At 48.1% G+C, this 27135-nt stretch overlaps 1 protein-coding gene across 4 annotated transcripts; it reads right to left on the bottom strand.

Annotated features, from left to right (window-relative positions):
* Positions 1 to 25743, bottom strand: rnf145a (ring finger protein 145a). Of its 4 annotated transcripts, none has more exons than XM_088604126.1 (11): positions 25568 to 25743; positions 19765 to 19977; positions 11428 to 11536; positions 10801 to 10892; positions 6684 to 6919; positions 6164 to 6339; positions 5623 to 5763; positions 5151 to 5333; positions 4316 to 4463; positions 2650 to 3006; positions 1 to 1619 (listed from the first exon to the last, which is right to left on the bottom strand). In XM_088604126.1, exons 2-11 carry the CDS (start codon positions 19946 to 19948, stop codon positions 1050 to 1052), a joined length of 2196 nt encoding a protein of 731 aa, XP_088460252.1. In that variant the 5' UTR covers positions 19949 to 19977; positions 25568 to 25743; the 3' UTR covers positions 1 to 1049. The 4 variants fall into 4 exon arrangements, with proteins under 4 accessions (XP_088460252.1, XP_088460251.1, XP_088460250.1 ...); XM_088604125.1 differs by having other exon boundaries at positions 19765 to 19980; XM_088604124.1 differs by having other exon boundaries at positions 25553 to 25743.
* Positions 25744 to 27135: the final 1392 nt, after the last annotated feature.

The raw sequence follows: 27135 nt of genomic DNA on the forward strand, positions 1-27135 counted from the left end.
GACTCTTGAAATTTTATGCTTCATTTTTATTTTGACATTCAGTTCCGTAAAAGTAAAAAGACTCCAGCCAAATTCTCTTGCTCAGTCACAACTGAAATTTGCTCGGAATTCAGCAGTCTCGGATTAACACCTCCTGTTAGTTGAATATTAAAAAAAACATCATAAAAAATAGAATGTAATCTGGATTAGGGTTTCCTCATCTCTCCAATGAAAAAAAATCCCTTCACTCGAGAATACATTTCAAACGATAAGATACAAAAAAAACCCTACAGAAGCCACGATGAATGTGAAATTCACATACATCATGAACAACATTTCGCATTCAAGGAAACGTGCAAAAGCTAACCAATCCCTACAAAATAATAATAATTTAAAAATGGCATTTGCTGAGTTTGTTCATACATCGTATATGTATTCATTCTCACAAATGCAATCAATGCAAAATAACACTGTCAAAATAAATTCAGTATTTGAGTGAATTTCTTTTGCTCGCACCAGCTCTCAATCCATGGACGGAAGCTCTTCCCACTTCTACCAGTAGAGGGCACCAAAGTGTTCACGCAAGCCTTCGCCCATTTCACATCCACTGGTGCTGCATTAACACTGTAAGTATATCAAAACCCCTTAAACAGTTTTTTTTCCTCATACACACCAAAAAATATTTGGTACCTGACAAGACAACTTTGGAGCATTGCTATAAATTACATTAGTGCAAATGCGGTGGCAGATTATTGATTAAAAAATTAAATCCTACATCAAATACAAGACAGCGACAACGTGCTAGCCTAAAGCGTGCTTAAAGCTTCTAGTACATCAAAACCTCCGTCTTTCCCCTCGTCCTGACCTTCTGTTTAACAGTCATAGTATCCTGCCCCCCCCCCTAGGCAGGGCGGCAGGGAAAGGGTTAATTCAGCAAGGAGCTGGGAGAAGGGGGGTGGGTCACGGGAGAGGGCGATGGGTCGTTCACTTGCTTTGGAGTCTGAGCTGTCAGTGGGCAACAGCAGCTCTGCGCTCTGCAAAGGGCTCCCGGCGCTGGCACAGGGATGGACTCAGTGTTCCCGGGTCGCTGGCGCGGCCTGGCCTTCAGACACACCGGTGGCACAGGTAGGCCCTCCTGGCACGCACCCTGCGGAGTTCCGGCTGGCGCAGACAGTTTCCTGGCACTCCATCGGAGAAGGAGCCTGCCCTTCCCAACCCTGGTCCCGCCCGCCCACAGACTGGGGACAGTTCTCAAGGGGGTCAAGGTGTGTAGGGTGGAGGCCAGCGCCAAGTCCCTCCTGACTGGCGTCATGGGGCGCTGGGAGACCCGATTCAGGGTGAGGCTGGGCCTCCGGTGCGCAGCTACCCTCTCCTGTAGAGTCTGTTCCCCCCGGAACGGCCCCGCCCTCTGGGAGGGGCTCTGCAGGCCCCGCCTCCTCTGGGTTTGGAGGAGCAGGATCCTGTGGCGGCTGCCCCACCCCCTGTGCTTCCTGTGGAGGCGTGGCGGCCGTGGCCGTCGCTGATTGGCTCTTGAGCTGGCTGTGGCAGAGGGGGCAGGTCTCTTGGACATACAGCCACTTTTTCAGGCAGCCAGCATGGAAGAAGTGACTACAGGGAGTGATGACTGCAGACTTCATGTCCTGGGGGACAGCAAAACAAAAATTCAATCAAGTAAACAGATTTTTAACAGTACAGATACTTGTTAAACTTAAGGTTTACTGGAGTTATACAATTTTGCTCCAGAGAGAGTCCTGTCATTTTTCTTTCGTTTTGTAACAAAGTGACTCCAGAATACAAGGTCCAACTTCAAACGTGCTTTTTAAAGTTCCAACAGAATTTCACATTTTCAACTGACAAGTTTTAAATCCAGTCAGTTACTCAGCTCTGAAAAGACACGGTGCTTAAGGATTATAGGGATGAACCATATCTCAGTAAGCTCCTTAATGCCTTCAGCACTGGGAGCAGCTCTGCTTTAGCTGAATGAGTGTGAGGTTATGAAGTGGGCACCGGGACTACAGCAGTGCTCTTTGACCTCATTTCCTGACTGATGTGCAGCTCTTGCTCTTGGTTTTCAGCAGAAGAAGGAACCAAGTCCAAATTAGTATCAGATGTATGTGAATTTCACATGTTGGCAAGACCACTATTATTTTCAGTTCTAGCGAGAGAATTCATAGCACTAAAAGATTTCAGTCCACCAACAGTGAAAGTTTATTTTTTTCTGTCCTTCAACGCTGATTAACTACACCGTGTCTTTTTTTCCATAAAAACAGAAATTTCTTCAACTAACTGCTTTGTCAATATGCTTTTGTCTCAGATGCCCCACCCATATCTGTGTAAACTCCTACTCCATCAGTCTCCCACTGGCTTGTTGCTGTGCACCACCCAGACTCTCTCTGCTTTATTCGCCTATCGTGCACCTTCACCCTGAAAGGTAATCGTACTGAACAAACTCCCAAGGACAGGATGTGTCCAATCAGGGTGACCTTGTTCCTGGACCCTAGGCACAGGAGTCTTCCCTGAATGATCTACTGGACCAATTGGTGAGTGCTAACAGAGCAGGTGCTGTTGGTCTCTCGCTGCCCGAACACGTCCCTAGGGCTGCAGGATGACGGCTCTCTAAAGTGGGGGTTGGCAGATACGTCCGATCACCGACTCTTGACCTTTGTGTACCTGGTAGCAGATGGCACAGATGTCATTGTGCTTCTCCAGCTGCTCCTGCGTGGCGGTGGGCAGGGACTTGATCTTGGTGACGGCGTCGCGGCGCAGCAGGAAGCTCTGCCAGCCCAGCTGGGCGCGCAGCCACACGTTGTAGTAGGAGTGGACGAAGATGATGGTGGAGCCCATGACCGTCCACTCCCCGAAGACGGTCTCGGACACGCCGTAGGCCACCACGCAGAGCGCCACCAGGAACTCCAGCAGCCGGTAGGTGCCGTTGACGTAGTAGATGACGTCGTCCATGTTCTCCACGGGCTCCTTGCGGAACTCCTCCACCATGAACAGCACGTAGATGAACAGCGTGCCCAGAACCTGAGGGGGGGACACAAGAACAGTGAGGGCTCGCCCATCTGGTAATCAAAGGGGAATGGCAGTCCAGATTGCTCAAGTAAGTTATTAAATCTCGGAAAAATGTTACAAGTTTCGAATTAAGCACAAAATCGTGACCTTTGTGAAAGTGCTGCGAGTCGCCATGTTGTCGCAAATGGGTCTCGCCATGGGCAAGAGTGAGAATTCTGCGATGTGAAGCGGCCCTTCCTGCTCACTAGTCACTATAATGACTGGTGTAAGGCGATGTGCCGATGTACGAGCGAATAAGCACAGGTTGTGCAGCAGACGGTTCACAGCAGAAATGTTCCAAGGGGATCTATATGCAGAGTTAACAAGTAGGTTCCGTTTATCGGCAAAACCATCTCAAAGTCGAGAGGAATATTTCTCTTGGATTAAGAGACGTATGTATTCACAAGCCTGCTTGTTTACAATGTAACTGGAAGTTTTGTTGCCTTATTCTGAATCGCAGAATATGGTGCTGCGCATACTTGGAAATCTAGTCTATTTGTTTATGTAAGTTGGAGGTTTCACAAGTTATTGAGTACATTTGACTTTGCTGTTTGAAAAGCACTCATCAGTGCTGATGGAAAGCAGGATCTCGGCTTCAACAACACGGCTTGCTCCACACTCTCGCCACCCTTTTTATAATGAAGTGCCTTCTTTCCTGACTAGAGGATCTCATCCAGTGTTCTCTTGGATGAAGCCAGGGTACTGGCCTCAAATAAATGGCTGGGTGGCTTGTTCCACACCCCCACCACCTTTTGTGTAAACACGTGCCTCCTGTTCTTGCTTTTAAATGCACTTCGTGTCACTCCAGTACCCTAAACACACTGGTGGTTTGCATTTGTGTTCCCATTTTCCATGAGCAGTAAAGAGTCATCACAGGAGACGTGAATCTTAAAGCAACTGCTTTGGAACTGGGTGGGTAGACAAAAAAAATGGGCAATTATAGGTTCGTTTGAGGAAAAAACGAATGCTGTGACAGAGCTAAGGAGGTACATAGGCCTGCCAATATCTCAACAGGAGAAGGCTCTCAGACACTGCAGGGTTAACTGCTGGGTGTGCAGCCCATCTAAGGAACGAGAAACACTTCATCACTGGGGCTGGCACCCCCCCAGCACACCTGGAACAGAACCGCGCTCTGAATAATGGCCTGCGCTCAACTCAGCAGTTTTCTTTCTTTTCTTCTTAGAGCAGAAAGGGAGAGAGGGAAAGGAGAGACAACAAAGGGCCCCGAAAAGGGCCGACGGAGAAGAAGACGAGGAAGAGACAGAAGGTGGGTGCGCAGTACCTGCAACGAGGTGAGGACGCTGCTGGAGATGATGATGAGCAGCCAGAAGTCCATGTGGAAGAACTGGCAGATCATGTAGGCCATGTAGGCGGGGAATATCAGCAGGAAGAGGCACAGGCTCACCGCGCGGAAGTGCTTCCATAGGCTCCTGCAACACACAACACACCAACACACTCAGCCAGAGCTTCCCTAACCACGCCCGGATTTCAGGCACGCTGTGGAATGAGAAGAGATCACGTGCAGAAGGCCTGCGCCGGGAGCTTTATGAACTGCTCTTCTCTGCATGGCACCAAATCCACCACACGATGGAACAACACTGTTATTTCCCTTCCCAGAGTAGCGGCGCTTCAAGAATAGTTCAGTTGAACAGTTCAGGTGAAGTGACACACCTGAGAACAGCGTGTCACTCCAGTACCCTAACCACTGCCCTTGACTCCTGCCCCAATGATGAGCTCTTCCAGCGCCTTCCAGAGCTTTACTCTCACCTCACTAGTATCTCCCTCTCTTCTTCCTGAAGAGATCATGCCAAAATACAGCTGTATAAGTGGACACAAAAGTAGGTCCCGAATAAATTAATCGTAGTAATTCCGATGCAATAGAAACATCCAGGCACGACAGGAAAGTACAAATATCTTGATCTACCACATGTCTCCATCCCATATGTACTGTATCATCAATCTGATACTTGTCACATGTGATGTCACTCACATCACCTGCCTATCAATCCTTATATTTTCACAATACAGAAACTCCAGACAGCAATCAGGCCACAGTGGGTCTGTGCCGTGCCTGGAGGAGCTGACCTGCCACCACCCCACCCCCCGGGGGCCCTTACTTGTCTCGCGAGGCTCCCAGTGCCAGCACGATGGGGTCAGCGATCTCCAGCATGGACTGCAGGATGGAGGCCACCACGATGAAGAGGATGATGCTGAGGAGGAAGGCTCTGTGGATGACCTGCAGCTCGATCAGGCCGGTCTGCACGGCCAGGATGAGGAGAGTGATCCCCTCGGTCATGCCCCTGAGGCCGGGGAGAAGAGAGACAGCAGGGCACTGAGCGCGCACATCCGGACAATCCAGCACAGGCTGAACCCGAACGTGCACAGCACCAACACACTGCTACTGCCCAGCCCTGGGCTCTGATCTTCAATAGCACGCTCGGTGCTGCTGCTTGTTGGGCTCGGCTGGAAATTTTCAATCCGCAAAAAAAAATGTAAGAATTGTTTGGCTTATTCCACTTGTCGACCCTGTGTTTTCATGCTGGGGGACAGCGAGAAGGAAAGGCCGCTCCTACCGCGATGTGGCCTCACCGGTGCATGGTGTTGTCGTTCATGAAGGCGCGGTAGCCCTGCAGGTAGAACTTGCAGAGTGTGAGGACGCCCAGCGCCACGAAGGAGACGGTGAAGACCAGCCCCAGCAAGGAGTAGGGGGTGCTGCAGCACTCGGCGATGCTGTGGGGATAGGAGAGAGGGGCTCAGTGCCAGCCCGAAGAACATTATCCCCATTCAGGCAAATCATACACACTTCCATAAGAACAAATACACATAGTAGCAATACAGATGTAGACATCATTTCTTTTAGACGAAACTCACTAACGGACAACTTTAATTTTGTACTCTGTTCCTATATTAAGGAAAATATTAAAAATACCACAACAATGTGTTGTTTGAGTGTGAAGATTATTTCCGAGTTCCACTTTTTTTACACATATCCTTCTATACTATTCTCAGCCTCAACATATCCCAGGATGTGTGAGATTTTATTTAAAAAAAAAACTCAGAGCACTGATCACCAGCACGCGTACAATACAGGCCCGGATGAAGAAAAGGGGGTGCAGAGAGCTGTGCACACCTGGTGAGGAAGAGGAACAGCAGTCTCTCCCGGGAGGTTGGCTGGTCACGGGTGCTGAAGTATGAGTAGATCTGAAGGGCGAACAGGACAAGCCAAAAACTCATGAAGAGGACAGGAACCACCAGCTGATTCCACAGGGACATGCCCAGAGCCAAGAGACCATACACCTCCACCACCTGAGACGGAGAGAGGGAGAGGAGTCAGTACGGTCAGAGAGGGGCAGGGGAGACAGTACACAACACCTCCTGACGCAGAGAGCCAGGCGTGTCAGTACTGTCAGAGAGAGGCAATGGCGTCAGAAGACAGTACCCCTAAATCACCAACAGAGATGTGCTCGCAACACAGGTCATCATTCACACTAAATATAACAGTCCTAGTCCAGGAAGGCTGTAGAGCTTCAGAAGAAAACAGGGCATTCTACTTCCCATACTCCTATGCAATATAATCTCTAATCCTTTCCCTTACTGACGCAAAAGCCTAAAAAAGTGTCACCAGAACCTTCAGAACAGAAAATCCCTACCTGCACAAGCTCTCGGTACGCAGTCTTGGCCAGGTTGTAGGGCACCAGCAAATTGGAGGCCAGGAAGTAGAGAACCTCCAAGCCAGTGAAGATCATGGCAAAGCGGTTGATGAACACAATTGTCTCCAGGGGCACCAGGCACAGTCGGGCCACCAGAGGGAGCAGGTGAGCAGAGAAGAGCCATATCTGTTTGGTCTGCATGACGCAGGAGCACAGAGTGCACACCACAAGCTGCCCTAAAACAGAGTGCGCACTCAGGGTCAGCACAGCACTAACAGCAGGGGGCACCAAGCTGCAGACATGCCATACGTCAGACAGGAAATTGAGCCTCCGTCTGTCTATGCTGGGGTTGTTGACTCAATTTGCAATTAAGTAAGGCTAAGATTTAGCACGGCTAGGTCATGAATTGATTACCTGGTCATTTAAATATAGCAGCGGATGGATAAGGAGTTGCTCTACGTCACATCCGATGTCCACGCTGACCATATTGTGTCTACTGATCTTAAAAAATGCACCAAGTGTTAACATCAATCCTGTCCATCTAGATCTTTACCCTGTTTCTGCCCTAAATCTGGATTGAACTAAAAATCTTCATATGCATTTAGCTAATTTAGTTGTTGAACAATGTGATGCTTCAGAGTCTATACCGGCGTCACACGGCACGACCTCTAGTCAGAGCATGTCAAATTTAGTGACTGCAGTCGCTGAATGTGCTGTGAAAGTACCGCCTCCTTTTGGCAGCCAATCAACGTGGAGCACAAGAGGAGCGCCGCACGAAAGTCGACAAACGTCCTTTGTGAGGAGAAAAAAAAGGAAGAGGATACGCCGAAAAACTTGAGTAGACCACATTTGTTTGGTCGTGGTACTTCTGGTTGAGCGTTCATTGGCTGTCGACCGTCGCAGACACAAGAGCCCACGCCTACGGCTTACGACTCACTGGGAGAAAATCAAACCAGTTGAAAAGTTGCGCAGTGCGACGCCAGCATTTGACAACCCACCCCCCCACAGACCCCCAAATCTTTTAATTGCCGGGATTGGCAAAAACTTTCACTTTGGCTGAAAAAAGTTTCTCTCAATCACGGCAAATGGCAAACTTCCGATTTTCCCCCAAATCAGATGCCAGAGCTCACAACAATGAGTAACGAGGTCCAAGGTAGTGCGTCAGTTTTTGGACACTCTGTTCCAGCACTGACCCACTGTGTTGGGTCATCAGATTACTGCACCATAGGCCCTGACACTTTATTCCTGAAGGATACTGGCTCTTAAGAACTACTGCGCAGGGCAGAAATCAGAAATGAAACTTGCAGTGTCTCCATGTACGTCAGTCATATGCAAACTGTTAGTTAATACAAGTCAGACAATACAGACAGAACATTACTAAACCCCAGGTGTTTCTGTTATCGTCTCTGAGCGCACCAGAAACTTTCTGTGGGTGTACTGTACTGAGCACAGGTGTGGCCTACTGCAAACAAACAGCCACAAATTGGGTTTGACAAACCCGACTGTCTCTTTTCTTCAAACCAAAGGGTAAAAAAAAATAAGAGGCCCGAAAAAGCAGCTGGGATCTCTTAAGCAAAAAGAGAACCCTCTTTTCCTTGTGCAAAGTGACACTCAAGTTTTTGTATTCTTTCCCAATTTTAATTCCCTCAACCCAAATAAGCAGGCAGCCTGCTCATTCTACAGATTGAGCTAACTTAAGATGGTGTTACACTATACGACACCACTCGACTCCTAGTCGGAGAGCATGTCAAATTCAACAACTGCAGCTGCCAATCAACGGGGAGTACAAAAGTCAACAATCAACATGGAGAACAAGCAGGTAAACATCTTGAAAAATGTAACACAGGCATTGTTGTCCACGAATAAACATCTTCAAAAACATCATTCGTCTTCATAAATATAGAACGAATTTACAAAAATAAAACAGTTAAAAATACAAAACACCTTTAAAACAAATATTTGAAACAAATAAGTATTGTGCGATTACGTACACAAGTACACATCTGGCTCACTGCCCACCCCTACGACTTGCGACTCGCTACGAGAAAATCAAATCAGTTTGATCTTATCGTCATGGGTCGCAGAGAGTCGTAGGGGCTGTTAAGAGAGCTTTGACTGAGTCGCTGGGGGTGTCACACTACACAACTGACCGTAGCGGGCAAGAGCTGTGGCTCTCTACAACTCGCTGTGATTTTCTTATGATTATGTAAATGAAGGCTAGGACTGAAAATCCTAGGAAAAGTCGCGTGTCGCTGCCATTAGCTGCTGCAAACTAGAGCAGCGATAAGGCTTTGGGTAAAGGACAGTGAGTTGTTTGCCAATTATCCTGAACGTGAGCTGAACTTCTTGGGCCGGGCCAAGTTCCGCTACGCAGAACTGCGCCAGCTTTTCAGAAAATTAATTTTCGATTTGACTCGGGGGGGCTGAACTGCTGAAAAAAAGGACAGATTCCCACAATTGTAAACCATGTTCTGCTTAGCTCAGTTTACCTTCAAGCTTGACCAGACTGATAGAAGAACAGCTGTGTCACATGTTAAAAAAAACAGTGCTCTGCAAAAGTATACCGATACTTCCTATTGTGTCCCATTATGAGGAATGACGATATGACATATACACATTCCAGTAAACATAACATTTGATCCAGAACCTCTGACTTCTCAATGACCCATTAAGGGTGTAATGTCCCGCTACTGCAACGGGACCAGTAGTGCGATCTGGGGAGTGCAAAGAGATCCCAAGTGCTGGGCGAGAGGCAGCAGGGCCGGGAAACCCGCAGGGAGCGCGCAGGGAACTGCATAGATCTGCACGCTACCGATCGCACGCAGCGCGCACTCTGGACATGAGGTGCTGCCATGAGCTCAGTGCACCAAGTGAGACCATGACTAGCTGGGGACATGGAGAAGCTCATTCTGTAGGGCAGGGCGAATCCAAAGAACCAAAGTCCAAGTTTAAATCCGAATCCAAAGCCGGGCAGACAATGGGAGGTAACAAGCCGTAGGGTATACCGGCAGACAAAGTTGGAAATCCAAGAAAGGATATCATCAGGGAGACAGGGACAAGGGAAAACGAAGCTCTGTGGGCTCCGGGTATTTATGGCGAAAGACACCTGGACAGGGCGTGGTCATAAACCGACTCCAGGTGACTGGCATGGAGACGGGATGGTGTATCGCTGCCGAGGCAGAGGTCTTGATCTGTGCCTTTCTACAGCCTTTCACCGAGTTGTTTTGAAAGTTCTGAGATGCGTGAAATTCACTGCCTGACAGTGGGAACTTGCAGAGACGGGTGTATTTATTCTGAAATCATGTGAACTGCATTTATTCCACTCTGAGGCCACTCATTGTGTTGCTTTGTTAAGGTAATTTTGTGCACCTAAATTAATTTAGGTTTGCCACAGTTAAGGATTTGAATACTCATGAAATAACTTTTCCCCTTTTTTCATATATATTTACTTATTTCATTTTGTTTCTTGTTTGGACAACACAAAACAATTTCCAGGGCCACGGTCTGCGATTTAGAACAAAGCAACAAAACTTCTGGTGACGTGTGCAGCCCTATGACATTGTAAACAAGCAGGCTTGGGAATACACCTCTTTAATACAATAGGAATATTGCTCTCGATTGTGAGACGGTTTTGCTGACAAATAGTACTTGTTAACTCTGCATGTAGATCATGCTGGAACATTTCAGTGGTGAAATGTCTGCTGCACATCCTGCGCTTATTCGCTGGTACATTGCAGTATCTAGTGAGCAGGAAGGGCCACATCACGTCGCAATTCAGGGGAACCTGAATGCGAGTTTGCGACAACATTGCGACTTACAGTATTTTCACAAAGCTTACATTTTTGTGCTTAAGTCTGAATTTGTAATTTTTTTCTAGAACATCAATGAATTTATTTTGCTACCGAGATCCACTAACCGGTCTGAGAAATTGGGACTGCAGTTCCCCTTTAATTACTTAATTGATTATTTCCTTATTTGGTGGAAATTGCTGTTTGCTTCAGGTCTTCAGGCACTGGATAGCAAGTGCTCTCTATAAAACTTACACCAGGCAGGGCCAGGAAACAGCACTGCCGATGTATAGATGAGTACACGCTCCCTGAATGGGCGAGGCACTTACCCACGAGAGCTGTGGTGAAGCGGTTCATGGACAGTGGCTCCAGGTACAGCGGCCCTTCGTACCCCGACTCCAACTCGCTCCTCACGTAGTCTCTGAAAAGCCAGCAGGACATAGTCAGAGCCTCCCAGCATCTGACAAGAGTCACTGATCTGGGAATAAGGCTCACACGGGACTGATCACCTGCATCCAGTTTAACTAACCAGCAGCCTTTCTGCGAAATCTGCCGAAGCACATGCATTTTACCATTACTGTAATGCCAAATGTCTGCTGATGCAGAATTAACACAACGAAGGCTGAGATGGTCAAGTGATGAAGCATTATAAAAATAAGCTGGTGTTGCCAGCTGCCAACTGTTTACCCAGAAGGCTCCTACAGCCCAGTCAGGCTGCTGAAGAAGATACTGTGTAGAATAAAGCCAATTGTGCCATAGAATCCTATTTAAAATTGAAAACGGGAAGCATTTCCTTTCGCAAAGGGTGGTGGGAGTGTGGAACAAGGGAGCCGCACTGCATGCGCCTCTGCCTATATATAAAAAAAAGGTTGCTCTGGATAAAAGCGGCAGCCGAGTGATCTGACCAGTCCGACTGGTCCCCAGGCGGGAGTGTGCTTTCGCGGCGGCAGGGTTACCTGGAGATCTGGTGGCCAGCGAAGAGGAGCAGCGCCGTGAGGACGTACAGGTACAGCTGGACCAGGTGTTGGCGGGGCAGAGTCAGGAGAACCACGCTCAGGATGTAACCTGCAAAACACGAGCGCCGGTCACAGTGGGAGAGGGCACACCAGCGCCGCTCACAGTGGGACAGCGCGCACCAGCGCCGCTCACAGTGGGACAGCGTGCACCAGCGCCGCTCACAGTGGGACAGCGCGCACCAGCGCCGCTCACAGTGGGACAGGGCGCACCAGCGCCGGTCACAGTGGGACAGGGCGCACCAGCCAAGGGGACAATAAAGAAAAAAATAGGCATGTTATGAGTGTTTTTGTTAACACAAATTAAGATTAAGTAGACTTCAGAAAAAGACTCTGCAATAAAGTCAGCAATTTCCAGTTTGTCTCACCTGCTATAAAAAAATCTGCTGGGTTTCTATATTATACTGTTACAAGAGTCTCCAAACTTAATATCCAGGGCCCCCAGCCTGAAAATTGTATAGGCAGCCAATATAATCATACATTTCTACAGCAATGAAGCAAGAGCTTTTTTTTTTTTTTTTACAACAGGTCATTTGGCGCCTCAATAGAACAAACCACTTGCACACTTGAGTCATAAATTCAAGTGTGCTTCATCACTAGAAGAACAGACCGGACTGAGGTTCTTCAGAAAGATGGCTGGAGGCCCCCCGTTTTAGAGAAGGATCAACCTGGGTCATGCATTTGTGCCCCTGGTCATTTAACATGTTACAGGTTTATCGCTTGACAACACCCGATCGCTCTGATCTTTTCTCAACGCCCTCAAAACCGCCTTTCAACTGAAGCAGCAATAAATCATTTCCCCCCTCAAGAAGGATTCATCTCACTTTGGCTTCCTTGCACGAACAGGAGAGCTCCCATATGGAATACGGAATTCCCTCAGGGACACACCTAACCACCACTTAAAAGGAATACTGAAGAAGACACAGATGCAAACTCAGCAGCATCTATTGGCAAAGCAACAAGAAACAAACGATCTGACAGAAAAACACCCTCCAACAGGAACAGCCCTGCCTTTAAGCTGATCTACGCAGGCTGTCACTGAATTTAAATTTGACAGATGCAAACACAGCTTAGGAATTTAAAAATGCAGTGCACAATGTCATGTGACAGGAAGAAAAGGCTAAGACGCTATTGATCCAGAACAGGTGACCTGATAGGCCATGACCTCTGGTACATGGTCAAGTGTCCCGTGTGGAAAGGAGCCTTAATCTAACAAATATTCCAGTGCATGTTTAAAGAGTAAAGCAGACCTAAAGGCTTTAAAACAATGTACGCCATTAAAAAACGCTTATTGAAAACAAATGTTATATACACCAATTACTCAGTATAATATGCAATTAGCAGTCCCCATCCACTCATTACAGCCTGCTGCCCCATGTTAAATAATAATCAATAATAATTGCTTACACTTCTATAGCACTTTTCTGGACACTCCATTCAAAGCGCTTTACAGGTAATGGGGACTCCCCTCCACCACCACCAGTGTGTAGCCCCCACCTGGATGATGCAACGACAGCCAGAGTGCACCAGTACACTCACCACACACCAGCTATCAGTGAGGAGGAGAGCAGAGTGATGAAGCCAGTTCAGAGATGGGGATTATTAGGAGGCCATGATAGGTAAGGGCCAAAGGGAAATTTGGCCAGGACAGGACACTGGGGTAACACCCCTACTCTTTTAAATGCCCTGGAATTTTGAATGCCCACAGAGACGCAGGACCTCAGTTTTACATCTCATCCAAAGGACGGTGCCTGTTTACAGTACAGTGTCCCCGTCACTATACTGGGACATTAGGACCCACACAGACAGCAGGGTGAGTTCCCCCTGCTGGGAACACCAACACCCCTTCCAGCAGCAACCTTAGCTTTCCCAGGAGTCTCCCATCCAGGTACTGGCAAGGCTCACATCTGCTGAGCCTTCAGCAGGTTGCCAGCTGTGAGTTGCAGGTTGATATGGCTGCCGGTATTTCTCTTAGACATTAGAAACATAGAAACAGAGATATTTCTCATTCTAGCCCTTCGCCGAGACGAGCTGGGAAAAGAGGCTGTTCGATGACGCCGCAGTCAGAGCAGACGCGTGACGCAGGCGAATGATTAAGGCTTTGCAGTTTTTCGGATTTAGAAACGCCAGCTCGCCGACAAAGCATGTCTCATCCGTCTTATTATGCAACGCCCGATGCCAAATATAGCAGCAGCCTGCACCTATGGAAACTCTGGCTTACACGGCAGGAGCCTGTGTTTGTAAAGAGCTTGTCCTCCCGCTGCAACCCAGACATCCCCAAGAGTGATGCTGACAGTCAGAAAGGGGTATAAACGCTCAGTCTGACTGCAAGCTGGCATCTTCCCTCCTGCGTGCATTATAGACGTTTATCAAGCATGGACTTAAAAGGTTCTTAGAAACCCCACGGCTTGAACCCCAACACTTAACACTTTTTTTGATCCTGCAAGGGTAGACCAGACTTGTTACAGTGGCGACCCTAAAACAACAACGGGATTGCTCACTTGACCAAACTGCGACAGCTTCCTGCAGAGGAAAAGTGCAGAGCAGCTTCCGAGACAAGGTGATGGAAATAAGCAGGGAGCCTCTCTCTCCACGGAACGAAAGATCCGATCCGTTCTGACACGCAGAGACTGCTTCAAGTGCCTCTCTCCTCTATTCATGCTCGAGTTTAAAAGGGGGTTTTCCCTGGAAATGGCTTAACGAAGGAGGAAAGGTAGGGATTAGCTGTCGCTCTGTATGCCAGGCAGGCCTCACAAGAACAGGGCCGGCACCCATGCAACTATGTCCTTCAGAAGCGTTTTCTGTTGTGCACAGCTTTCGGAAATTAAAGGGAGAAAACCTTCGAATTACTGTGCCGTCCTAATTCGAGACGCGCTCTTCCAACGGATCCCTGTAGTCGTGTTTTACACATCCCAGAATTCGTGATTTGCCAATTGTGGACCTTCTCCTCTTAGCCACACAGGACAAGGACAAAGACAACACAGGGCAGGAGAGGTTCCTTAACCCTCCCCATAAATGACTTAATTGACCGTTAATTGCTTAATCAAATCAGGTGCTGAAAATCAATGCTTTAATAACTGTGTGTTAGTTGGAGCAAAACCTTTGAACCTTCCACTAAGTTACAGAATTGACCCTTTACTGCTTAATTATCCCAAGTGCTGAAGATCCTGATAATTCAGTTATTAGCTGGAGTAAAGCTCTGGAATGAAGGTACCAAGACTAACGATCTTTGACGGCTAGGATCTAATAGAAGACGGATTCCGGTTTCACATGGGGTTGTGGTACAGGTACGTTTCAGGAAAAGGCTAAAGGGGTCACACCAAGGACCCACTCATCCCTCCAACAGTCACAGTCCCAGACTCAAGACAGCCACATCCGTCCTACTGCAGGGACCCCCATTCACACTGTTATCCCGCGATTTACTGGATAAGGCGTTCGGGAGCATAGAAAAACACTAAATTGTCAAAGTCAAAGGCTGGTAACAGGTGGGCTGAACATTTTCCCCTGGTGAGCAACCCTCCTTATTGTCTCATTCCTCCTGCCCTCCTCTAACACTGTTGCCTTCATTCACCGGTCTCTCTCAGCATTTTGAAAGACCACATCACACCAGAGTTCGCCATCACTGCAGGTGCAGGAAGAGGCTGAGACACCTAAGATTACGCTGCAGGTGTGAAGTCAGCGCAGCGAAGTTTAGAAAAACAACCTGCTCTGCGTGCTCTCGGCAGCCCTGCAAGCTGCTGGGTTTGCTGACGCTTCAGATTGCACCCCTCCTTCCCTTCTGGGCCTGCTCTTCTTTGCCTTTTATCAGACTGCGCTCTACTTCCGCACAGCGCCACAAAGCCCGCGGTTCTTCACCTCAGCTAAATATAACAACGAGGGGAGAGAACAAAAGTTCTCAAAACGCCTTTTCGCTCACAAGGCTGTAACTCGAGTGTACGAGCGGTGGGGTTTTCTTGCAGGCCAGGCCCACCCAGCCCCCTGCATGACCTCTCACCAGACCTTTCCCGGCACGCGACTGAGCCCCTCACTCTGCAAGACTGGAACCGGCGGCTCTTCTTCTCCCAGCGGAACCGGGCTCTCCGGGAGGGAGGGGGGGAGACCGAACGACATTTTCCTTCTTTTATCCAAAGTGATCAAATTCAGATCTTCAGATCTTAGCTCGTCTTGCTCACTCAGCGCGAGAAGAAGGCCCCTTGTTGGCGATCCTTGCACCGATGCAGCAAGGCAATAGAAAACGGGAAGGGATGTTTAGCGGTCATTTTTCGGTGCCTTCACGCAAGCTTAAGCCACTGGTCTCGTCCTGTCGCTCGCGGTCCACTGCAAAATGCCAACAAGCGCAGGGTCACGCCCCTTGGAGCAGGATCAGCTGAAGGCCAGAACCAACTGGAAGACTGAGCCTGGGGATTCTTAACCCAGGATCTTGGACCAGTCTGGCAATCTCTGGTCCCAGTGTAGACTCGAGAACAGCTCCAAGCCCTGTGGGGTGAGAGAAAGGCTGGGGGGAGGGGTTGAAGAGTGGCATGAAACCCCAAGACTCTGAATCAGGAAAAGCAAAGGGAGTCAACAAAGACCACGCAAGGGGACGCATCCCCAAGGCATCTGGAAGAAGGCCATCTTGCAGGGCTCTGTGCTGGGTATCTCTTCAGCAAAGGGGCTCCCATGCTCCGGCCTGCGGGACGCTGTTCCCTGCTGATCCGCGCCCCAGACAGGACGTTTCAGAGACAGCCAGGCCCGAAATACAGCTCTGCAGGACGGCTTGGAGTTGGGAATACACTGGAATGCACAGTGTATCCCAATTCATTTCAATAGAAGCTGTTCAAGCCGGTTTGTTCAGTAGCGGATTCTGACCAGGACATCCTCAATCACAAAACGGACACCTTTGAATCCGGGGAACGGGCAATCCGGATGGGATGGTTTAATGACTTATTCATATAACACCGGTGCCTTTTCTCTGACAGTTCAGGGACCTCAGAGGAATAAAGCTAGGCATCCCTGGTCTTGATTAAGACTACTACCCATGTCAGCCAGGTGTTTTACTCATCTAAATCCACAATTAGTAAAAAACAAAGTCACCTTTCATTTTTCTCCCGAGGAACGACATTTCAAAAAATAAAACAATGGGTTTCGTTTTCCAGCTTTGGAGTAAAGACCCAAATCCAGACCCCTGCGTGCGTCTCCGTTTCTCAAAGGGCCGCAGGACCTGCGTCAGCCGCCTTTCTGCACCTGCGCAGCTCTGAACAAAAGGACAAACAGCTGCGCAAAATTACAAACAGGAGGACGAACACCTGCGGTTCGCATCAGAAAAAGGCCAACCACAAGCGCACGGGAATTTTCACGTGAATGGAGACAGAAGGCAGCCTTTCACTATTCCCAGCCAGAATGACACAAGCACAGATCCGGCTCCCATTTAGAGTTGTCTGGGGATTTATTACCAAAGATATACTCAATAAACCACTGAAGGCCTGGAAAAGGAGATTTCAACTACCGCTCTTGTTATAGTTAAGTACAACCCTCTCCACCTTACCAAGACTCAGCGTCTTAACCACAGGGTAACTCCTCGAGGTAGGGTACTCCCCATACAATTATCTAACTCTCATCAAACCGCCTCTCCTGCACTTGTAGCAGCACACTGAAAATAAAAAGCTATTCTTAGGAAACCGGTACACACTTATACTGCTGACATGCTTTTTCCAGAAGCTGGTACTTTGAGCCAAACCCACTCATCCCTCCCACATCTTTCCATCCTAAAACCAAGCTGGCGAATGAGAGCCGCTACTTCCAATCGAGTTTTGTCCGTTGTTCTTCCTGACTTTTATTAATTGGGTGTAATGAACCCAGCGACAGTGGCCGGCCACGTTCTCTCTGGGATAGAACAGTGCCCTAGTCAGCAGTTTATACTGCGGGAGACTGACTGGGTACAACTGCCTATTGTCCTCTCTTGCTGCTCAGGCCAAAAAGAGGGCAGAATGGTTTCCTGTGTGAACCGCTGCGAGAGAAAAAAAATCATTCTTTAAATAACTCATGAGCTGGGGCTTTGTGAATAGGCACCCAGTGAATCAGGACCAATAACACGCCTCAACAACTCCATTCAAATCCCTGCAGCACTTTGGGAGCACACTTGTTGAGCCAGTGTCTCCTTCCGCATACAGCTCACAACACTCTCCCTATCAAACAGGATCCGGTTTCTAAAACTACACTTCAAGGTAATGGGGTTAAGAACTAACCCTGCTCTCCCTTAAAAAAAAAAAAACACACACACTAGCCCACTGACCCACAGTGCCAGGGCTGGGGGAGGACGGGCACTTCTTTACTCAAAGGGTTGTGGGAGGATGGAACAAGCCACCAAATAAGTTAAACAGGCTGAGAAGCCTTCTCTCATGATTCTTATCTTCTTTTGTATACAAAAAGAGGGCAAAGCTTTATCATTTGGTTGTTACAGTACACCCTGCCGAATTCTGAAACTTCAGCTATAGCAAACTGAGTTCATGAATTCTTCCAGAGCATGAAAAATAATGTTACAAGATAGACAGGAACCATGCAGACAGGGCAGTAATACCTAAAAAGTGTTATCGAGCAGTTTTGCTGAGCCTGGACTTGCACAACACCCACCTATCGGCAGGCTCAGTGGGAGGAATGTGGTTTCCCCTGGTTCAGCTCACAGTAAGAACATCTCACTTAGACAGCATAGATATTTTAGGATATTTGATGTGCTGGACCTGTTTCGTACTGGGAAAAAAAAGCCATTCTGAAATAACTAATGAGCACAAGCTTAGTGAAGAGGTAGCCAGTGAGTAAAAAAGATCATCATAAAACGATAACTTAAAATCCTAAAAAACAACATACTTTCAAGATCGTGCCGAGTTTGGACATTCATCAAAAAATGCACTCCTATGGCATATCCAGGCACACAACCTTTTTTTTACCAATTAAAAAACGGACTGCAAACGATTCCACCCTCAAGATATAAGATGTGTAAGCCGCAGAGGCCGATCACTGTTTTTCATCCTAGGCCTTTAGAGTCTCTTTAGAGCGGTTCACTCCAATCTGCTTTCAAATACAGTATTAGTTTTGTTTCTGCTGGCAATACGCTTTTCCAAAACAAATATTGCAATGAAGAAAGGAAATCAAACATGATAATACTCATAAATTTAGCTGATATCTTTACTTAAAGATGGCAACTTAATGGAGGAGTTCACTGCTCAATCAGATCGGCCTTTAACCGTAACAAACAAAAGATTAGCTCCCAACAGGTCTGTGGTTCAAACACATGACAGATGTCCCTGAAGCTTCATTACTTTCTCAGATAAACCCTTGCACCATAGTTATGTCTTTTTTATACCTTTTCCACTAATAGAGACAGAGCAGTAACAAACCTGAAGCTAAGCTGCAGACATAAGGGCTTTTAACAGTTGTTTAAACTGTCTGTTAGAGGAGTATTTCTTGTTCAGGATCAAATGGTTTATTCTGTATTCAGAGCAATCAAAAAAACAAGCATTAAACAATAACAACTCCCTTCCCCCCCGCCAAGAACAGTCCCTCTGCCCGAGACGACCCCTCCCTCGAACCTCCCCCCACCAGGAATAACCCCTGCCCTGGCGCAGGACACCCCCCAAATGTGGGGAATGGCAGATCGGGCCCCCCTAACCCCCTGAAATATCTTGAGTGTTCAGATCTTCTCTGCATGGAAGGGATTGCTGTCGAGACTGGGCTCATCATCGCTCGATCGTGGCAACGGCCTAGTGAGGGTCTGATAAACCGAGCGGCTGAAAACCTACAGGAGGCTCTTCCTGCAGTGACAGCTCTGCTCATCCACAGCCCTTGAAGGAGGACCTCAAAACAAGGCTGTCATGTAACCTGCTTGACACTTAAAAAAAAAAACAAACCTCTTCTACTATTACAGTACATCAGGAAAAAACAGCAAGGGGGGAGCCACTGTGGGCGTACAGAGATCTGAAGCACTGATTCAAAGCCTGCTCTCCTTTTCTGGTGCAGATCACCTAGCTGTGCAGCAAAGCTAGCGGAGCACAGCCTGTTCCCTGTAGCACACAGGTCAGGCCAGTTCACTGCTCCCACAGGGTTCAACAGTTTCTATAAACAGTGCTCATTACTCACTCCCCTGGTAAAGCTATGGGATGTTTCTCATTTTTGTCCCAGCCACAAAAGGCCAAGTTATCAGTATCCCTATTTGCTTAGCACTCGCCCTAATCCAGGACGCCTCGCGGGGCAGACAAAGGGCCTGTGCACGTAAGAGAGAGAGAGAGAACAGGAGCTGCTACTCACCCACGTAGTGCAGGTACAGCGCCAGGTACTTGTACTGGAAGAGGGGGTTGTTGTTGAGGCTGCTCCTCTGGATCTGCTGGAAGAAGGAGCTGACGTCCCAGCGGTACAGCGCGTCCAGCAGCATGATGCTGGGGACCCTCAGCCCCACGTTCAGCGCGGCCTCCAGCTTCTCCTTCAGCGCCATGCTCCCCGTCTCGCTAGGCTTGCTCTAGACTGCTGGGGGGGGGGGGGGGGGGGGACAAGAGGATGAGGTCACGCCGAGGGCACAGAAGCAGACAGAATGAGGCGTGGGGGGGGTGCAGCTGCCTGCCACATGGGAACACCCCCCTTACCCCCTTCTTCCAAGCTGAAGGAAATTTGCAGCAATCAAAATAAACGCCTGCCTACTTACATAGGGGCAGTAACCCACACGTGAACACCGGGGAACGTGCACACTCCACCAAGACAGGAGCAGATATCCATATTGGAACTCGGGTCCTTCTTCTCGGCATGTGTGATCAATTCCACGGGCAACCGATGGATTCAGCGCAGCAGTGCCTGGCACACAACACTATACGGCAGAGCGCTTGCCTGTGTCAACATGACCTTTGCATTCGGCTCACCAGATGACCCCGAGCTGCACCCAGAGTCGCTCCGCACGTGAAATTACACTCCATATTTCAAGCCAGCAGCGAGTTCAGCCCCTCGCAGGAGCACCTGCCCGAAACCGAGACTTGGGGAGCAAACTGACGCAACTGGGAAAGTCAAACCTAAAGCAGGGAATCAGCGCACAGCTCTTCTAACAAAGTGACGGGGACTAAATGCAATGATGTGATTGTTTGGGCAGCCAGGCACAGTGTTGCCAGTTCTTTGCAGGGCTTGTACAGAGCGGCAGGCAGGCCACGACTCGGAGGCCTTCGTCTAAAAGGCAGAAAAATTATCACCCACGGCGAAGACCTAAAGTCCTCATCAGCAACCCCACATCCCAGCAGGAATCTGTCGGATTCAACAGAAGAGCTACAGGGAGACAAGGAGCTGCAAGCACCTTAACAAAAACAATTAGAGCACTTGCCCTGTATCTAGGAAAGAAACAACAGCTATTTCCATTTTACCGTCGTTTCCATGGTCGGTGCCCGAACGTTTCGAGCTGCAGCTCCTTGATAACAGGCAGGCGACCGAGGCTTCGCGGACGACACTTCCTGTTAGCAACACAAGCATCACGCCCACCTCGGAGCAGGGAAAGCAACAGCGAAAGCTGGGACGCTCGGAAGAAGAAGGCACTGAAACAGCAGGAATTTCGGAGAGCCACACTTATTACAAGACACTATCGGACTGCCGTGAGCCACGACATGAGACCCAGTACGTTTACTGTTACACTAACATTGACATAACTGCACAGCACGACACAAACGAACAGATCAGTTGCTGACACGTTCACAGCTCCACGCGGGAATTAATCCCGGGGGCTGCTGGGACAATCAGCAGGTGCGGTGAGGCAAGACTGAAGCTTCAGTCGTCAGATGTGACGGACAGGGAGGCGGCCAACAAGCACGCTGTACACTCCAGGAAGCCGTGGTGATTTGGAGCAGTACAGGGGAGCACTGGTTAGCATTGCTAGATCTGGGGCCCCTGGGTTCATTTCCTGGGGCACTATCTGCCTGGAGTTCACATGTTCTCCCCACATTCGCATGGGTTACCTCTGGTGGCTCTCGTTTCCTCCCGCAGTCCAAAGACATACTGCTGGGAATCCAGACTCAAGACCCTCTTCTTGAGAAGAGCCTTTACTGCACTGGTTCCATTCTTTACCCCTCTGCCTTTCTTAGTACCACCATCCACGGTCTCCTCTGTGTATTGTAATTGTGTTTTCTCTTTCATTTTTCTCATTCTGTAAAGCGCTTTGAGAAGCCACCTTCTCAAAGTTTATTATTATTATTATTAACTGGCAGCTGGGGAAATTGGCGCTGGTGGGAGTGGGTGTGTCTGTGTGGCTCAGGAGTGGACTGGTGCTCCAGTCAGGGTGTACCCTGCCTTGCGCCTGTGGATTGCTGGGTTAGGCTCCGGCCCCCCTTAGCCCTGAACTGGAGGAAACGGGTACAAAGCGGGTGGATGGGTGTTGCGAAAGTACACCCTCAAGGCACGGACAAACCAATGCTGGCGAGTGCCCACGCAGCTAGCGGGATCATGACGACGTGCAGAGGAGAGACTCTGCAGTCTGCTCATCACTGAGTCGCATGCACACGCCAACAAGTTTGCATTGTGTGGCTATTACTGCCTGCTGTTTCAACATTTCCCTCTACACAGTGCTCTGTAAGGGAAGGGCCTACATTATTTATCAAATGCAGGGATAGGATGTCACAGAAGCCATAGAGTCCCCAAGCAAAATACTCATCATTCAGTTTCAACCCACAAAACACCCAGCTGCACCAATGGGACTCTGGGCAGCCAGTGTAAATGAGAATATGTTCTCACTTCACGGATATAATAAAATAATGGCTTTAAAATGGGTGTCGACGTGTCAGTGCAAACTTAGAATAAACTTCCGCTTGTGACCTTGTTTATTTGAAACTGAGAACAGGAGGGACTTCCATACACAAAGGGTTGTGGGAATCTGGAAAAAGCTGCCCAGCCACATTGGTGAAAACAATGTACGTTCGCTGGGGACCATGAAGCACTCCGAAACTCACACTGCGCTACAAAGTGTTCACTGATTTGACCCGAGGTACTGTGCAACACTAATCATTGCTTGCAACAACACTGCTTTTCACCCTGCCTCTCCCCCCTCTGAAGTGCAGATCTCACCTGAGTGACATGCAGCAGCAATGGTTCTGCATCAGCAGCTGCGCTGCATGGCAGACCAGTGGGGAGGAGTGGGAAACTGCCATACTAGTTGAATTGAGGGAATCTTAAGGGAGGCTAGAATTATGCGAGCCCAGACTGGAGCTTAGACAGGACACTGGAGTTGCCACCCCCAACTGTAATGAACAGTGCCCTGAGGTATTTAATGACCAAGTATTCAGGATTTTGGTTTAATCAGTCAGTAGGTCCTGCAACAAGGTATGGTCACTGTATGGTATGCACTGGGTGGGAATTCTGATCCAGGGGAAAGAGCACCACCTACTGGTCCACAGTCATCACTGATGGCAGCGACCTGATTTGCCTTCCAGGCAGGTGCTGAGAGCGCCTCACTGCGATGTCACAGCTGCATCTGCGGCTGCCTTCTTTTAAAGTGCAGAGCTGGACAGTGCGAGGAGGAGCTGCGAGCAGGAATATTAAATTGTGTAATCCAACTAAACCTTTTTCAAACACAGGGATTATCATTGGAGTACAAATAAGGTATTTGGAAGGGGTCAGATGGAAGGGGGCAGCAAAGGAGCAAGAAGGTTAATTCCAAAGAGAAGGCGATGCAGAAACACTGATTTTTCATCTTTTCGGCACAGAATTAACCCCAGCTTGTCCCCAGACAAGAAGCTCCACACGTAGAAGTGCCTTTTCCATCCAAGCATGAAGATCCGAAGATAAAAAAAAGTCACTGTACATTTCATTATGAGCAAGGTCTGTCCCTCGTTTCCCTAGGCATGAAACAAGCAGATTACTCCACCCACAGTGTAACTGCTTGGTTTCAGGACTCCACTACACTGTAGTCTAGGTCAGCACCTCTTGTCGGGATCACAAAACAGGCAGATGTTGATCTTCAAAGCCACAAGGCCACACCAGTCACCAAACCCTGACCCCATAAGATAAACACAACAAAAAATCAACATCTAAACCAAACAGCAACACACACCTTTACCATTTCTTCTTGGTAGCATTAAGCTTTAAGTGGATGAACTGGGTCCTCACCTATAATTTAAAGTCTGTGTCACTTTTAATCCCATACTAACATAATGAAACTTTTTTTTCAGTATGATAATTCCCCACAACTAATTTCTTGTGCAACTTTTGCCACTTTATCCACATGCAAGAAAGGGAAAACAGACCACACACAGACTTACTGAAGTGCTGTTCAACGGAAATATGTCAAAATAATAAAATGAGCAAGACGCATTTTCCGGTACATCAAGTCCTCCACAGGCCACCAGACTGTTTCTGTATTTACATGTCATTGAGATATTCAGCACATGCATTTCCGTGCATGTACATTTTTAATTGTCACTGCTTTACATAAAACAACAGTAAGGCTGTGTAATTTATCATTTAACCATACAGTAATTCCTTTTCAATTGTCCACAATTCTACACCTCACCAATTCTTAAATCGACTTGAACGGTGAGCTTCTTGTCTCAGTGTCCCATTGGATCAATACTATGATCCAGTTTGTGAGGAATCTGTCACTCCTTACTGAGTTTCTAGAAGATATTTTTAGTCTCACAATAACAGTCTTTTTACCCAATATTACTGTACTCAGGAGGCCCCAAAGCATATCTTTCCATCAATTCAAACTAGAACTGAACTATTTGTTTTCAGGACATATGTCCTTTTCAGAATCAACAGTGAAAGCAGGGGAAGCGGCGTGTGAGTGCATTTAATATTAAGAAAAGGTGTCACTTCTTTACACAAAGGGCTGTGGGAGTCTGGAACAAGCTGCCCATCTTCGCGTCATCGAAAGCTGACGAGCCTGTTTCTGCTACAAGCTGCTGAAAGAGATGATCGGATCGATCAGATCCGGTACAACCAACCCCACCGAGCGAACGGCCTCCTCTCACCTGTGACCTCTTTTATCCTTTTGTTAATCGCACGAATCGTCTCTCTCAACCTCTGACCGCTCATGAGACTATCGCCGGCGGGAACAATGCGTCGTGTTATCTAAAGATAACATCGGGGTGAAGGCGTCAGCCAAAACTAAACTAACCCCAACATTCCCAATAATAGTAAGCCTGAAAGATAAGGCACGGTCTTTTTTTTTAATAGAAGTGCGTTTCGCTGTTTCTATTCCAGAAAAGCACCCGTAGCCACTTTGTCGTGGCAACGCAAGGTATGCAACACCAATCATCAGCTCGGTACGCGTACGTGTTAAGTGCTGTGGTCAAGCGAAACGCGTTACGTAACCCGCTGACAGAGGCAGGGAGAGACCCCGCCGTGCGGCCGGGCAAACGTGGCCACTTCGTCCGCGGAGGCTTGAACTTTGAAGGCCTTCTCGTTTCCTGCCGCGCCGCAGCGCCGCACGACGTGAACTACAGTAACCCCGCGAGCTCCTCGGAAGCCGTCTGAGGCTCCCGCGGGCTGCAGGCAGGGCTCGAGGGTCGGCTCGCGAGCACTTCACAGCCATTTTCGCGGCCGTACAAACGGAAAAGACGAGGGCAACCCACAGACACACACCGTAAAACTACGTAACTCATCGTGTTGGTGGTGAAATATATAGCAAAATGGGTACACAATGGGTACACACTTACTTAAGACACACGTACACAAATAACGCTTGTGTATTTATTTTTTAATAAAACAACACCGCATTGCTGGATAAGTACGCTAAACGCGGCGCAACAGAGGGAAATCTCGTGCCCGGAAAAAAAAAAGAGCCCCGAGTTACAACAGGCAGGAAAACGGACTCGGGCTTTGCTGGTATAACACGGAATCTACATCCCGAACCGAATCCCAAAGCCAGAATGCGATTTGTAAAACAACCTGTGTGCAAAACAGAAACAGGTGTTCAAATAAACCACGATAACCTACGTAGGTCTCTTCTCATTTTTGCCACGACGAGAGCAAACACAGGGACACACACACACAATCGAGCGCCGCTACTCCGCTTCTATTTTCCGTCCCGTCCCCCCCTCCGTAACAAATAAGAAACATAAACCGGTCTACCTACAGGAATAGGACTCACTTCACTCCGTTAGTTTCTGTTTCGCGATGCTTCTCCGGTCGGAAATCAACCATTTTAACTCAGGTATGCCCAAGTTAACGGTGTCGATTCCGCTCTCAATTCCAAACAGACGGAGCAGCAGCATCTGAGTCATTTCAGCCAGCAGCCATTACAGGCGCTGTAGCGAGTCGCTGCACTGCGCCTGCGCGCCCCAGGTTGCAGTCGGGTTACAGCGCTCAGCCCTCGCTGTAGTAACTAGTGCAAATCACACTCGCCTCACACGCCTCGTCAAGGGGCATCAGTCACCAGAGCGCCTCGTCAATGCATCACCGGGGATCTCTTCTTACAGCAGTATTGTGCGGGGCTTTCTGGCTGTCTGGGCGCAAACGATCTGCGTGCTAAATACCATGCAAAAAAATGATCATAATACAAATCTGAGTAGCTTTCATATTTGAAGGCGCAGATTGGACAAGGAAGAACCGCTTATACTGTAGCTTGGTTCCGCCGAGCGGGGGATCGTGATTTGAAACGAGCGCTGCGTGACTTGCGTGCAGGTAACTACGGAATAAAGTCGCTTGACACGGAACAGAAGTTAAAACATTATGTTCTAAGAACTGTTATAATTAGGAAGCGGTAGTTAAGGATTTATTATTATTATTATTATTATTATTATTATTATTATTATTATTATTATTATTATTACACTTACATAGTGCTCTGCTGGATACTCCACTCAAAGTGCTTTACAGGTAATGGGGACTCCCCTCCACCACCACCAGTGTGCAGCCCCACCAGGATGATGTGACGGCAGCCATAGTGCTCCAGTACGCTCACCCCACAACAGCTATCAGTGGGGAGGAGAACAGAGAGATGAAACCAGTTCAGTTCAGTTAGATGGAGATTCCCAATTAAGATACAGAAATTATAAATGAACCGTACCAAATAATAATGGTGAATGCATAATAAATGCATATACATAATGATGAATGCACTCATGAAGCAGTGTGCAGTGTAGGTCTATACTCTGTGATCCTGAACCCAGATCGTTTTGTTTTAGTCTTCCTGGCTAACATTTTGTGTCCTTCCACAGGTTGCTGACTCACAGTTAAGTTAATTTGTTGTTATGATTATAACAACAACAGCTTATCATAGTTAATGCATCATCATCACAATAATACCATCATCATTGCCATGTCACCTTTACTACTGCCTGTGTTGACTGTAAAGGCAGTCTGAAGACAGGCTGAAGGAGATCCAGCAGTAGCTGTCTGCACAGTGACTGGGCTCCCCTTGACTTGTGCAAAAGATTGAAGTATTAGGAAGCATGGGGGTGTGACAGAGCTGCTGCCTTATTGCTCTCGGGCCTAGGGTTTGATTCTGGTGTGGGCCACCTTCTGTGTGGAGTTTGCATGTTCTCAGCTTTCCTCCCACAATCCAAATACATGCCATCTGGGTAAACTGGCATCTGTAAATTAAACACCTGTATGCGGGCATGTGTGTGTCCTGCAACAGACAGGCTTTTGCCCAGGGTGGATCCTGTCAAGTTCCCAATGTCTATTGGGTTATTGCCAGGGTTATATTAGCTCACA

This window comes from Lepisosteus platostomus, chromosome 13 (genome assembly GCF_059453375.1).
Source record: "Lepisosteus platostomus isolate fLepPlt1 chromosome 13, fLepPlt1.hap1, whole genome shotgun sequence".
Taxonomy (NCBI): Eukaryota; Metazoa; Chordata; class Actinopteri; order Semionotiformes; family Lepisosteidae; genus Lepisosteus; species Lepisosteus platostomus.

Bases quoted from the DNA above. Each gene is read 5' to 3' on its own strand.
- rnf145a (XM_088604126.1), bottom strand. From the start codon at position 19,948: ATGGCGCTGAAGGAGAAGCTGGAGGCCGCGCTGAACGTGGGGCTGAGG. The intron at 11,537-19,764 runs GTGAGTAGCAGC...CGTGTTTTGCAG, and splicing joins GCTGTACCTGCACTACGTGG to GTTACATCCTGAGCGTGGTT. The intron at 6,920-10,800 runs GTAAGTGCCTCG...ACTCTGTTTTAG, and splicing joins CTTCACCACAGCTCTCGTGG to GGCAGCTTGTGGTGTGCACT.